Source organism: Syngnathoides biaculeatus, chromosome 1 (assembly GCF_019802595.1).
Source record: "Syngnathoides biaculeatus isolate LvHL_M chromosome 1, ASM1980259v1, whole genome shotgun sequence".
Lineage (NCBI taxonomy): Eukaryota > Metazoa > Chordata > Actinopteri > Syngnathiformes > Syngnathidae > Syngnathoides > Syngnathoides biaculeatus.
The window spans coordinates 7,777,403-7,792,805 of record NC_084640.1 but is presented as its reverse complement, the minus strand read 5'-3'; the positions used below and the strand labels follow the sequence as shown (position 1 = coordinate 7,792,805).

The following is a 15,403-nucleotide window of genomic DNA, read 5'->3' as shown; positions in this document are numbered from 1 at the left end:
GTCCCTATTTCACGCACGTTCAACTAAACTGTTCAACAATTCAATACTTTAGCACAACTTGCTGTCCTTGAACAGGGAACTGAACAGCAGAATGCAAAAAAGCTTGTTTGACCTTCGGGGAGAAAAATGGAATTCACCAATCATCATCATAATTTGGGGGGGGTTCCTGTGTTCACTGCGAGATGGATAAGGAGGTTACTTTATATAATAGATACACCTATTTATAGTGAGCACTGGAGATGTAATAGGGCGGCAAACTACTGAGTCACCTCATGCCAGTAAGGTTGTCTGATCGTGTTCCCACAGCTCTTAAATAAAACATATCCACTAGAGCGAAACTCGTTTCACACTCTGGGTTCCGGGACAAATGTGAAGGAGTTCTTAAGTAAAATAAATGTGCGCCTTCAGTCTTTTTTCTGTGACAGAAAACGTCTTGGGAGTAAAATGTAATGAACTGCAATGGTTGCAAGGTAGTGACATACACGGATCATAAATTGGGGTTGTTTCGGAACTCCTCTGTTGCTATCAGGATGATATTGTCAAAAGGTGTGCTTTTATTACAAAACCGCAAAAATGTTCGACAATCTCAGTTTTGCTGTAGAGTGAAAATGTGTAAATATTGGACAGCTACGTACTAATACTGAGTTCAAGAATTACTTTTACCTTGCTTGGGATCCTCAGGTTCTCCACAGGACTGAGGTCTGTCATGCTCTCCTGGGGGCTTTTTAAACCCTGTCAAAAAAATTATAAAAATATTAAATGAAAATACAACCAGCCAATTGAATTTGATTTTTGTAAATTATTTCTAGTTTTTTTTTTAACATATTTTTGTTTTTGCAGTTGCTGTAGTCCTAAGAACATCTTTGTTCTGCTCTATTTTTACTGATAACACGGCTGAGAACAGAGAGGAGTAAGTTGACAACGTAGGGACTTTTCCAAACCCTCTGGCAGACTTTTTTTTAATGTTATGAGTGAGTTTAATTTACACTAATAAACAGATAACATGAGCAAAATATGGCCACATTGTTTTGCAGACAACAAGAAAGTAGACCTGTGTTATCAGATCACAGTGGTTCAAAACTCTTACATCTCAAATCATCTTTCACGACTGTAATGAATGGAAACGCGAATGCCCTCTCCTCAAAAAAACAACAAAACATTTGGTAATGTATCTTTACAGAAGCAGACAGGTATAGCAATAACATAATTAAACCGAATGTAAAGCATTATAAAGTTTTATTGCAGCTCCATCTGGTGTGCCTGACGTGGTCACCAGGGGTGGTAAAATAAAGTCATGCAGAAAAATGAAGCGTTTCACAGTCACTTTCATTTATTATACTGACCTTCTGCTCAAATAGCCTCTGCTTAAAGCATTATAACACTACCGCATAGAATGTTAGTTCAGCTATAGCGGTTATAACTAAGCTAGAATACTTTATTGCAAAGTGATGTGGTTGTTTTAAATAAACTATGTAAATTTCTGTGTTCTGTTTAATTTGATGGGAGACCTCAACTAGAGTGGCATTGAAAAGCTCGAAGCCTCTCTTCCAAACTGCTGGTTGTTGTGAAGTGCAGTGATTGGAGTTTACTGCCACCACACAGCTGTTGTACCTGTATTTTGCTTTATAAAAAAACAGCAAACGTCAGCTCGAAAAACTAATAAATCAGAGAACATCTCTAGGTACCACTGCATGTTATTGATATGTATTGCTATTATTTCTGTGGGATTTAATGCTGGAGGAAAAATTTCCTGGGGAAAATATTAAAGCCTGCTTGGTAGCAGCTGAAATAAAGCTATTATGAGAAATGGGGACACAACAACAACTGAATTGTGCCATTGAGATAAAAAAAGAAATCAGCAAATTTTGTGGAAATATTAAAGCTTTGTCGCCTGACCGCTCGCCCTAAAAAGACAATGCCAAAATGAAATGTAATTTTATTGAGTCTTTGGTTGGGTTCGCTTCTCATCAACAACAGAGTACCCAAGAAAACAACGAGTGACATTTGTTCTTCTGTATTCTATGTGCAGGGAACGCAATTAATCAAACTCAGAATCATCTTTGTTTGCTAATTATGTCAAAAACGCACATGGAATTTGTCTCATGTGCTTTGGACAATCTTGCCAATGTAGTTGCAATATATCCTATTACGGATCAGTTAATACAAGCGTCCCTAAAGCAAGATTTTTCCGTACATCGAAGATTTGTTTTATGATTAAAAGTGCTCCCACGCCTACTAAATGTTAATGTGCACTACGATTGGCCACTAAATCCACCTGTCAAAGTTAGCAACTTAGCCATCGTGCTAGCAAGTCCTCCGGCTGTGCCTGCGACAAATGCCACACGGGTTAGCTTGCGTCGATTGACTTCACTTACCTGCCGGGCCATAAGAGACTTGATCTTCTGCATTGTAGTGCTATTGTAAATCCAATGAGCATAAAAACCGATAACGTTTCAACTATATTGTCATGTTAGCGACAGTACACCTCCATCATTGCGAGAGGGAAGCCATCATTGGCAGTCACATGACCGTGTGATCCAGGAAGTGCCTTACAGGACTCGTTTCAAAGCATCATGGGAAATGGCGTTTTTTTTTTGTTTTGTTTTTATTGGACATGCCTTTTCCAGTCACTGACAGAATGAAACAAAAAGCACGATTGTTCAAAAAAAATTTAAAAACTGAACATTGTTGGTTTTATCAATGGCGCTGTAGTCACGCAGGTTTATTATAAGTGAATTGAAATCTTGGGAAATTCAAATTATATAATTTTTGTTACTCTATACTCTTGAGCACTTCCACAATAGCCAATAAGCAGACTTGCAACTCTCCAGCAACGAGATGCGAATTTTTCTTTTTCTTTTTTAGCCCAAGCTTCCAAAACCCATGGTTATAACTTGATAACTTCATCACTTTTCTCTTCCTTAAACTGTGCAAGATTATTAAAACTTCATAATTTAAAAGTTGACTACTTGATCAAGTGATAAATTTGTACATAGTCTACGTCTTTCCCTAAACCAGATATTAATTTAGGTGCGAAAGGCAGCTTGATATTGTATTATAATAAATTGCATGGCTATCTCAAGTCATATTCTCATCAGAACAAAAAATAATAACAAGGCTGAACCAGACCTCTCTAGTGATGCAATAATCCACAATATTTGTTTTTGTTGTATTTTTATTAAGATTGCGATGTTCAAAAAAGTGCTGAATAAATGAATAATCATTAAATAGTAATAAAAATAATAAATACAAGCTTCCAACAGTGGGAAAAGAGGATGCAAATTTTAAAAAATGTTGTCATCCCAACAGTCATAATTTTGTCATAACTAATGACAACTACATAACACAATGAATGTGATTTTTTTAATCATTTGTCATTTGTGTTTTTTTCCTTCCTGTCATGAAATAGGTCATGCAGTGCTGTCCTGAAGAGGTTAGCACGTCGGCTTGCAGTTTTGTGGTTCTGTGTTTGAATACTCCCCTTGTGGAATGTCATGATCTCTCTAACTTTGCTTGGGTTTTGTACAGGTAATGCCTTTCGTGTAGATGGCACAGGTTCAATTCCTGGCCAGTGTCCCGGTTCCCAGCCAACCAAAGCTCAAATAAAAAAACTGAGAGTTGTGCCAGGACACGTATCTGCAGTGACCAAAGGTCGAAAGTCACATCAAGAGCCACTTTGGCGATCTCCTACATTCCAAAAACAGCCATTTTAGGGTATGAAGATTCTAATTTGTCCATAGGTATTACTGGCTGTTTATATTTGATTCAGTATCCACTGCCAAGTATTCCAAACTAAATCTAAGTTGAATAGCATATGACACATTGCAGCACTTCCGGAGAGTCAACCTTGTAAATGCACCTTTGGACATTGTTATGGTTAAAAGCAGATGGCCCAATGAGCTATAGTTCCTGGTTAATGGGACCCAAGGCAATTTGCTAGTCAAATGAAGGTGAGCAAGCTCTCCTAAGGTGTTTGTTGAGCATTCATCCAAAGTGAGGAGCCTCCCTTTAAAATATGGGATGACCCAAAAGAAAAATATATCTAGCCAGGGCGTCTTGGAGCTTTTCAATGCCAAGACAAAGAGGCCCTCTTAAGTGGCCACACCATTGCGAAGCCTCAGTCCACACCCTGACTATCAAGACAAACTACAAAAATAAAAATAAACAATGACAAAAATCTCTCTGCATTGCAATTCTGCCTTAAATATTGCTCATTTTTATGTACAGTGGGAGAGTGGTGATTCCTGCCTGATCCTGAAATGTGTCATCCGGCCAAACTGAAATGGTGAAAAATTGTTAAATGCTAAATCTCAGCAATTAAATAATACAGAGTTCTCAGTCTTTTCATGTTTTTGACAATTTTCTTCAACCATATTTAGAAACAAATCTCTGAATCTACTTCAGAGTGTCTCTAATGTTAATAGTAGGATAGGTGCTAAGGCTCATTTTTACAGTCTGGCTATCTCATGGACTGTATACACCAACAACAACCACTTCATTTTTCATCTTCTGCCGAAAAGGTGCCAGTGGAGGCAGGTGGACGCCATTCAGCATGCGGAAGCATCTGTCTGTTCCCGCCTGTGTCTCAGCATCACAGCAAGTACACACCATACCAATACATCACGTCTAGAACAAAGTACAGTACACTCGACTGTAAAGTTTGCAAGTCTTTCACAAGTGACACGTTTGCTGGCTTTTGATTTCTGAGCGTCAGGCAGAAAGTGCCTGATCTGCCGTTGGAATTTTGCAAGTAATCCAATAATTACAAATAGCCAAATAGCCAATTTTATTTAAAAAAAAAAAAACAGGTTGTAAATTCAAACTGCACATTAATTTAAACACCAATCATTTCCCTCATTCAGCATTCATCGTTATCCAAGCAGACAATTGCTACATTGAAAGAAACGGTTAGGGATTTCAACTATGAATAAATACATCTGACGGAAACATAGAAATACAATATCGAAAATGAATCTCAGTATAATCTATCTACAGTATTTACAATTTTTCATCACACTTTTTCAACATAAATTACAAAAGTACTTCAAAAAAAACATTCATCTGAGAAAGCTCACCCTCTGTTGGAAACAACCTTTACTTTTTTATTTTTTCTAATAGAGTCAGTATTTTTTGTTTGATTAAAATCTAAGAAACAGGCTTTAAATGTGGATTTTAATATTTTCTTTTTTTTTGCAACATCCCACATTTACTGTTTTCCTGAAGAAGACGTAAGAACAATATCCATTTAAGAAAGCGTCATCTTAAATTGGGGTTTTAAAAAAACGTAATAATTATAATAAAATTGCCATCATGAAATAAATTACCAGTCTCAGACTGTGGACCACAACAGTGCACAATATTTGTGTACTCGCACAGGTCTCCATCAGCTCTTGTGCAAACATTGAGCCACCAAAAGTAGTGCCTTGGGCTTTGACAAGAGTCTAAATACATACAAAGGTGGCTTTTTTTTTTTTTTTTTTAAGTTGAGGACTTAAAATTCACTTCAACAAACTCTGCCCAGGGGTTTCGGGAACATGTCTGATGACATCGTAGATTGTGGTGTGCATATCTTGAACTGACTCCAGACGAGCCAGAGATCTGCATGACGCCTGCAGGACGGGTGGGAGAAAATCTTCAATTTAACAGCTCTTGTGGTTCAAAAATGTGTATTTGAACGAAATAAAAACATACCTGTGTGGATTCCATTTTTCCAGGCACGGAGACAAATTCATAGATTCCAAAGTCTTCAGTTGCATCTTCATGGCCTGTTCATTAACAAATTCTATTAGGCCTTAAAGTGATAATGTCACCTTGATTAAAGCAGTCAAAGTGTAGCAACATTTTGCTTTGTGTACAGGGAAACGGCCACGCTGGAACATGAACTTCCCCCAAGTGATCCCACAATGTTAGGACCCTAGTTATCCAAAATTAAGATTGAGTGGACACTAAGGAGTATCATTTTTTTCATATAGTTACTGTATGTTCCATGTACAGGGAAGGCAAATACACACATGTACCAAACAATTTTGCATCTTACCCGATCGATGCGGTCGTTTCTGATCAGAGATTGGTCTGTCCAAAAAAAGAAACAGTTGTCATGAGTCAAAGATTATTCAGTATTTGGATTATATGCAGATTTTTCATTAATTGGCTTGCGTTTGTTCTCACCTGTTATAAATTCTCATGAGCACTAGATGGGAAAAGGGAATTGGAAAAAATTGTGTGAGGAAGCAGTGAAGAAAATGTACAATGATGTGTCATAGATGAGTATGACAGGAGCAGATGAGGCTATCTAACCTCTCTTTGGGTGACAGGCTTTCCTAAAAAGGACAAGTAGCATGCCGCCGATGATGAGCAAAGAGCACACAGTAATAACACCCAGCGGGGATACAGCGTTATAATCCTGGGTGTGCTTCTCTTTTCCTGAAAACAAACACAGGAGGGATGTATTTTTTATTTACAATTATATTTGGGCAGCAGAGGTTCATCTGTAAGGAATTGAGTATTGGAACTGGATGGAGAATGTTGGAGTCATGTCATGTCATTATCCAAGCCACTTATCCTCACAAGGGTCACGCGAGAGCCGGAGCCTATCCCAGCTAGCTTCGGGCGAAAGGCAGACTACACCCAGAACTGGTCACCAGTCAGTCGCAGAGCAGATATCAACACTGTCACTGAGCAGGAATCGATCCCACGCTGCCTGCACCAAAGGCAGGCGTACGTACCACTACACCATCAGTGACTAATGTTGGAGTTCCGTGGTTAATCTCCCCCCCCCCAAAAAAAAAAAAAAAAAAAAAGAATGGTGCTCTTGGGCAGGGCACTATCCCATAAACTTTGGTGGGTACACTCTGAGATGGATGTCTCATTGTGAGGGCTTATAATCATCATAAGAAATTTAAAAATGTAAAGAAAATCTTTATAGTTAGTCAGTGTGAGTTATTGATGTAAAACAAACGTAAAAATACTAAAGCCACTGTGACTTCTGTAGCTCAACCCTAACCAGTAATCAACCGGAGCCGGCGCTGAGCCTTTTCCCTACATCACCACGGCAACATATCTACGTTCCATTCTGCACACAGAATCCCAACATGCTATAAAACCTAGTCAACAAATACAACAGCTGTTATGCTCTGTTTACTTTCCCACACGGTGAACTTTAATACGGACTCCAGGCAGCAAAACCTAGCAGCAGAGATAAAAAATGCACAGTTCATGTTTCATGGTAGTCATAATCAGGTTTCAGTTCCTTGCTGAGCACAGAATCAGTCGTGCTACACCTAGTAAAACTTTATCTGATTTTGGTGTGATGTGCATAAATGTACAGTATGTTTATCTTATATGATTCCCTGAAACAACCCAAGGCGTCTGCTTTAAGCCATTTCCCACCCACCTGTTCCCAGGCTGGCCACCACCAGGGTAAACTGGGTCTCGTCTTGCTTTTGTGTCACATTGTTGAACGCGCGGCACAGGTAGTCCTCAGCCTGGGCCAGTCTATAGGAGAGGACCTCCAACCGCGGGCCCACGGTGATGGTTGTGTTTCGCCCCTTGGAGATCCACACGTAGCTGTTGGGGGGGTTGGAATCGGCTTGGCAGTCAAAGAAGACCGGTTCACCAGGGTTGATGGTAAACACCTCCCCTGTGCGAAGGCCTTGGTCGGAGTTTACCTCTAGGTTGTACGGGCCATCTGCGGAACATAGAAGTTAGTCAGGGAAAACAAAACCAATCTATCTATCTACAATATAGACAAACAACCATCTACACCCATGAAAGGTGTACCGCAGTCTTTGATTAACCTAAGATGTCCTCATAAACATTGAGAAAATATATACCTGCAAACTCCATATGGTACAAGTGTCAAACACAAGGCCCAGGGGCAAGATCCGGCACACCACATGATTTTATGTGGCCCCCGAAGCCAAATCTTGAGTGCCAATTTCCACGATTCTTGTAAAAATCTGGACCAAAATTTCAAATTGTCACAAATGATAAAGTTGAGATAGTACAAGCATTTTTGCGTTGCCAAACATGAATAATTGAAAAAAACATTACCCTTGATTTCTGATTCCAAAACGAGTTCATAAATTGATGATGTAAATATGATGGGATGATGAAATCGTTTCTTGTTCCACAGTCATAACGACCAACTGAGGGAAACCGGAAACAACAATGTGGCCCGCGAGAAAAATTAGTTTGACACCCCTGGCATATGATGCCTGTTAAGGCAGATGTGTTAACCACTAGTCCAACGTGCTGCCACCTATCACTACCTTTTCAGATGTAAACCCCAGTTCGGCTGTTTTAGTTGGTAATGTAGCTGCTTTGGTAGATTAATATTTGTTAAAAAGAGCATTAAACTGTGCTACGCAGGATTTACATGTATCTCCCGCATACACTACTTGCAAAAATGCAAGGAACGTCAGCAATTGTGATTCAGGAGAATGTCCACTCACAATAAACAGTGAGCTCCACGGTCGTCCTGCATGTCTCCTGGCTGACGGGGTTGCTAGCTGCACAGCGGTAGCTTCCCTTGTCCTCCTTTTTCACGGGACTGATCACCAGCGTGGATTTGTCTTTGGAAAAGTGATATCTGTCGCTGACACCCACAAGCGCATTGTCTCTGAACCACTGAAAAACAACACTCGTTCCTCTCTCCACTGAACATGTCCATGTAACGTTGGCTTTGTCCTCAACTACTGCATAAGATGGGCTCTTCTTGATAACTGGAATGGACACGGGAACTAAGGAACAAATACAAAAGTGTGCATTTAGAGATTGCTGCGATAAATTACATGAATCCATGCACCAAACAAGCATATACTCACTGTCCACAGTGACACGCACTGTCCTCTCTTCTTTGAAAACCTGCCCTGAGTTGTTGAGAAACTCTATGTTTAGGTTGAGGTGATAATCTCCCTCATCACGCCGGTTTAGTCTTTGTATAAACAAGGACATATTGGGCTCTTTAAAAAAGATGTGGTTGCGGTACATCATGTCAGTGATGGAGGACTGGTTGGTAAATGTCACCAGCGTGGTCCTGATGCCACTTGTCGTGGTGTGGGACCACGTTCCCTGGATCTCTGCCTCGTCCAACTGGAAGTACATCTCCACGGGCAGGCGTAAGGACTTCCCCTCGATGCCATGGCGGATTGATGACGGAACATTTATGAATTTTCCACTGATCTCTGAAAGGGCGGCAAAGAGGATAGACATGAATAATAATCACTTTTAGCATTTTGCAGCAAATATTTTAGAAACAGGTTTCATATTTTGAACTAGCACATTCTCAGTGGGATAAGTAGTCTCTTCTCTTCATCAGTATTATGCGTTTGTTTATTGAAGTAAAACAATAATCCACATTAGCATTTCCAGATGAATATCCATCCATTTTCTTTACCGCTTATCCTCACGAGGGTCGCAGAGTGTGCTTGAGCCTATCCCAGCTGTCAACGGGCAGGAGGCGGGGTACACCCTGAACTGGTTGCCAGCCAATCGCAGGGGACAGAGAGACAAACAGCAGCACTCACAATCACACCGAGGAGCAATTTAGCGTGCCCAATTAATGTTGCATGTTTTGGAATGTGGGAGGAAACCGGAGTCCCAGGAGGAAACCCATGCAGGCACAGGGAGAACATGCAAACTCCACACAGGCGGGTTCTGGGATTGAACCCGAGACGTCAGAACTGTGAGGCCAACGCTTTACCAGCTGATCCACCGTGTCGCCACCGCATGAGTCATAGAGGAAAAAAAGATAACCGATAAAATAACTGTCAACAACTAGTTCTGCTTGACTGTAAAATACTTCTCCATCAAAAATTTGCAATTCAGATCTCTTGACGTCGCTGAATTGTGCAGAAACGATTAAAGATACTGCAATGTCAAAGAAGCATAACTTTTTCATGGGACACAGATTAAGACTTGAAAAAAAAAAAGCTTGGTCTCATTGGTTATTTGGACTCTCTGCATCCTTTTCTCCAAGTTGTCCAGATCCTCAAACTGTAATGAGTTAATATTGACACAGCTCACTGCTCCCATTGTTGTCTGACAAGGACAAGACCTGTCTTTCAACCTAACTCTGCGCAAAACAAACACGCCGACTGTCTAAAGTCACTGGATAACTGTTGATCCGTAGCACCTCGCTCTCTTCTGTTGAAGGTAGTTGCCAGGGAAGCTTGTCGACAGGTAACAGATGGTCAACACAAGGGTGAACGACATATCAAATCAAGAGCTGATGTTACTAATCATGCTTATATTGCAAGTTCAACACAATATTTACAACTTGAATATCAGGTCTGTTGTTCTTTTTGTCTGTTCTTCATTTTATGACACACGCATCATTAATATTTCATCTGAACTGGCTATTGTCTTTTGGCAGAAAACTCTCCACGACTTATAATTGCTTGGTACGCACATTTTCCGTCTCATAAGGTGAAAAAGTGGAGTGAAGTCGCTTTTTTGTTTCATTTTGGAAGCCAGGCTGAGCCAAGAAGCAAGCAGCATGTGAGGGGGCGGTGATACTGTGAGGCACTAACTTGCAAAGAGACGCTCAGTTTGCTCACATTGATATCTTCGAACTGTCCTTTTCTCTGTTCTCATTTCCCTCAAAAGTAAAAAAATATATATACATATGTATTTCCATGTCAACCTGTTCAATGAAATTGTTTTTAACCCTACACAAAGATATCTAGTTGATCAACATTCAATACCATACTGGAAGTAACATAATTCAACTAGTATTTATACAAAATTGTATTTTTGGGGCAAACACGTGTGTTGTATGGGGCATGGTGGGGGGCGGGGGCCATGTTTATTTAAAGTATTTTCATCTCCATTGTATGTGCACGTGCGTGTCTGTGTGTATCTTCATATTCATACAGAACATTTTGCATGTCCATGTCATTCTGAGTTAAAGGGCTGAAACATAGTTGGAGAATAAATATTTACACTATTCTCATAATTTATCATGTCATGTGTGCAGTTAGATGTTGTCAGATTTGACATGTCGTATCTATTATCGTAAAAGAGAAGAGAGAAGATGAATAATGTTCATTGAGTTATGTTGCTATGAGGTCAAATTAATGCTAAGATTAGTCAAAAATGTTCAACAGTCATTGTCCACCCTCTCAGCAAGTACACTTACGCGGCTATTTGTATGTTAAGGTATTTTGTCTGCTAACATGTTTCTTGGCCAGTATACATTTTTAACAGTACATCAACTTAATATAATCAATATTACGTTCAATGAAGAATCACCAATTGGAGGGGTGGAAGGGGTAAATTTTAAGGGCCCTTGAGTCTGTTGTTGTGATGTAATTGTGCTCAGTGTGGATTAGAAGTGGTAATGATCTATCCATCCATCTTCTGTAAAGATTATCCTCACAAGGGTCGCAGGTACACTGGACACTATCCCAGGTGACTTTGTGCGAGAGGCAGGGTACACCCTGATCTGGTCACCAGCCAATTGCAGAGATACGGAAATGTTTACAGTTGTTTACACATTTAAAATCTGTTTTCCTATTTCAAGCAATTGTTCCAAGTTTACAGGCTATCATAAGTCCTTTATTGACTGTGGTTTTAAGTAAAATGTTTAGAAATATAAACAAACTACCGTTCACGCCCACATTGACATCTATACATGCAGGCAGCCTGCATTGTTTTGTAATGTTAGAGGTAATCAGAGTACCCACACAAACCCCACACAGTCACAGGGAGAACATGCGAACTCCACATAGGAAGGCTGTAGCTCGGATTTGAACCCGTGCAACCTCATAACTGGGAGGCGGATGTGCTAACCAATCACTCGCCCCGTTCCCTGAGAAGGGGTAATCATACATAATTAATCAATATTGTAACATTTTTCATCCAGACTTAATCCAGATGGCAGGAGTTTCCACCTAACATGGAAAATCCTATTTGCATGTTCAACTGATCTCTTTTACAAATCTCATCAGATAAGGTTGGTGCGCTTATAGTGAGGCTCAACAGATGAAATTAGGTCACGTTCAGGTCCAAGGTCCAAGATGCATTTTGGATCCAAGAGAACAAAATGCACCAAAAAAAAGAGCTGCTGTGACTTAAGAAATACCCTGTAGTAACTAACATGTAAATTAAATGTGCTGTAAAAAGTTTAACACCCCACCACCACTACACACACACGCACACACACACACACACACACACACACACACACCTCTATCCTTTCTGCCCAAAACACTCCTTCCTCCTGTGTTCCTCAATGTTTCCATGTCGCTTATCACAATGTCTTAACTCACTCCTGGCCGTTACGTGCTAAATAATAGATTCCGCACCCGCACCCCTGTAAGACGTTCCACTCTCCCAGGCCTGCAGGCGAGTTTCTGTGTGTTCTTGTGTTAGTGCGCGCGTGTGTGTGCGCGCGTTGTCAAAAGCAGGCGTGTGCCTTCGTTGAGACCAGCTGGGACACACTAAGAAGACAAAATGAGGAGAAGTGTGCCGGGCCCGCTGCTTAACTGTTGTCCCCAAACAAAGTGGTCATTGTTGTGGTCATATGCTGCTGCGATGATGGTGGAGGTTGCACCACATACACACTTTCAAGATAATGAGAGGCACACATGCACTTCCAAACAATTGCAAGTGGAGGCCCATATATAGACACACCTGCCGCTTATCACCTTCACAACCATGTAAGTTGTTTGGATACTAAATAAAGTCAGCCGGCGCGTGTCGAAGCGCAAGTCTAATACCCTGCTCATCCCCCGTTTGAGATAAGACAAACACATCTCCTTAAGGATGTAGCTGTTGTCCCAAACTTTATTACTAGGGGACAATCCACTTTTTTTTAGATGCCGTGTTTGTGTAAGGTTGAAAATGAGTCACCGTGTGTTTGTGATGCTCACTTCTTGTTTCCGCTGACTTTCATAGCTGGCGACAGTCAAACACTAAAGCGAGATCACAAGGGTGTAAATAAATTATATATATGCCACATGATTTAACGGAAAAAAATAGAATGAAACAAAACACTTGGTAAATAAAGCTGCATTTTCATGGTGCCAAGAAGTAAGAGAGTGCCTTCTTGAGTTTTGGCTTTGTATGTTCTTCAAGAATTGTTAATGTCACATTTTGATTTTAAACCGACATTTTTTTTTTCCAATTCCAGTATCGAGACGACATTTCAGATGCGTATACTTAGTGAAGACAAAGTCCTCACTTCACATTTTCTCAAAAGCAAACCGAGTTCACCTTGCCATCCAGCACACGGCTTAGAAAGCCGCTACCCAATCACATCATTCCAACAGCAGCGCTCACCTGTGAGAAGGACCAGAAGCGAGCAAACGTAAAGTGCCATTCTCCCCGCGGCCTCCATGGCATCTTATCCTCTCGGGACGTGTGAGGAATAAGTGATGAACGATGGAGGCGGTGGAATGGTGATAGAGGAGGGAGGAGAGAAGTGTGACTGGTTGTGGTGACTACATTTGCCAGGGAAATAAGAGGAGCTAGTTTCAGCAGCAAGGCCCCTCCCATGTGACATCAGGTGGGGGAAGAAGAAGAGGTACACCTCACCCTCGAGGCAGGACAGTATAGTTTCGTAGTCACGCTGTTATACAAACGTATGATTTTTTTCAATGGCAAAACAGATACCGCGGTGCCCCATTGTTAACGTCACTGAACTTGAAGTTGCCCTCAAGGTATGGACCCCCATCAAAGCCGAAAGAGATATGTGGCTTGACAACATTTTTTTCCACCCCCCACACCACCAGGAAATTAAAAAAAAATAGTAAAACGCAGAAAAATAAGAAGAAAAAGTCTGTACAATATTTGTTGTAAATGGTGACTGCTCACATAGTCATTGAATATGCAATGAAACATGGCACGGAGCTAATGAATTAAGCCATTGTTGGCAGTGTAAAAGAACGGATCATTTGGTGATGGCACCATGCAGAGAAAATGAACAATCAGTAGTGATTTATGTAACACACACACACTCACAGAAATGAATACTAATAAATAAGAGGTACAATAATTCATCCATGCATCCATGTTCCATACTGCTTATCCTCACTCTCAGCTGACTCTGGGTGAAAGGCAGGGACCACCCTAAGCTGGTTGACAGCCTTTTGCAGAGATATAGTAATGTTTACAGTAATTTAACTTGTGGTTGACAGTCAAGATTTAATACCAGTTTTCCAATGTGAGCAATTGTTTCAAGTTACCAGGCCATCATAAATTCTTTATTGGCTGTACAGACATCGTTTCCAGTAACAGTTTGACATTCTCAAAAGTGTGACATTTGAATGATGAAAGAAATTGACAAGTACATAAACTGCAAAAATATCTGCTTAAAATGGCTCTGGTCATCATTGTTCTTTTCCAGCCCCAAAGCCCTGGTCCACATCTATTTGGGCAAGTCAGATGGGTTTTTTTTTTTCACCCTTCTCGCAGTTTTGCCTTTCTCTGAGTGACGTCCATGCACTCGTGGCCAACGACGAGGCGCTCTAAACCATACATGAGCTAAATCCTGTTTCACATGGTGGCTGTCAAGTGATTATTTTTTTGGGGGGGTGCAGGCATAGTTAGCTAGCTACTGTGAGAGCATGTCACAATTGCAATGGATGATGTGAAGGAACGCATTGAAGTTCATTTTTAATTTGGGTAGGGAGTGAACTGAATAAAATAAATACCATGAATCCTTTGAAGGAATATATCAGTAATGTAATGAACCTGGAACATGAAGCTCACTGGTGTTTTAAAAGCACTGAATAAATAGGTTTAGTATCGTGACGTAGCAGCAGCTTGGTTAAATATTGTTTTGTATGCAATTGATATAACAGTAATGTCACACATATTCTCAGTTCTCTATTCACAAATTCACCCATTCCTGTTTTTTTCTTCTTCTGGGGAATCAGATATTCTGTGAGAAACTCACCTCTTTGTAGTTTTACGTCTTCGGTGTATATGCTTGTACATGTAGAGATTTTGATTTTTTTAAATATATATTGTCAAAACATCTATAAACATCACCATTTTAATCATTTGAATCAAATAATTTTAAAGGATAATATTGTAAGGTGGTTGAAGATGATATCAAACAGTGTTTTAGATTGTTTACAGTGTATTACAGTATATTTAGTGTTTAAACTATTAATATAAACAAACAAAATTAGGTGGGGACTTGGCGCATCAATTGTGATTCCCTTTTTACAAGACAGCTCGGTCCTTATCACCCACAAATAGTGAGAGATTACTATAAATTAATTTAAGGGCTCAAATTGTACCAAGCAGTCAGTAAGTGTTGCACTTGACAAGGTTTTCAGAGAATCGGTGGTCATTTGTAAACAGGATTGTTATATTGTTATTATAAGTTTATTTTATATACACAGTATTATATATTTTGTGTGTGCGTGTCTGTGTGTGTTTGTGTGTATGG

General features: G+C 40.1%; 2 protein-coding genes across 5 annotated transcripts in view; both read right to left on the bottom strand.

The window, feature by feature from the left end:
• The window catches only part of vps50 (VPS50 EARP/GARPII complex subunit), a 79,308-nt gene extending 76,765 nt beyond the window's left edge, over positions 1-2,543 (bottom strand). For 3 of the 4 annotated variants that reach the window (XM_061812892.1, XM_061812811.1, XM_061812969.1), the window contains exons 1-2: positions 2,376-2,542; positions 664-732 (exon numbers count right to left, since the gene is read on the bottom strand). In XM_061812892.1, coding sequence (XP_061668876.1) covers positions 664-732; positions 2,376-2,408 — 102 coding nt within the window. In that variant the 5' untranslated portion in view covers positions 2,409-2,542. Of the gene's footprint in view, positions 1-663; positions 733-2,375 lie in introns of all 4 variants that reach the window. The other variant, XM_061812726.1, reaches the window with a different exon arrangement.
• A 2,588-nt stretch (positions 2,544-5,131) lies between these two features.
• hepacam2 (HEPACAM family member 2) lies at positions 5,132-13,411 on the bottom strand. Its single transcript, XM_061825616.1, has 9 exons — positions 13,285-13,411; positions 8,826-9,185; positions 8,454-8,741; positions 7,394-7,687; positions 6,298-6,423; positions 6,169-6,190; positions 6,038-6,072; positions 5,692-5,765; positions 5,132-5,609 (listed from the first exon to the last, which is right to left on the bottom strand). Exons 1-9 carry the CDS (start codon positions 13,340-13,342, stop codon positions 5,499-5,501), a joined length of 1,368 nt encoding a protein of 455 aa, XP_061681600.1. The 5' UTR covers positions 13,343-13,411; the 3' UTR covers positions 5,132-5,498.
• Positions 13,412-15,403: the final 1,992 nt, after the last annotated feature.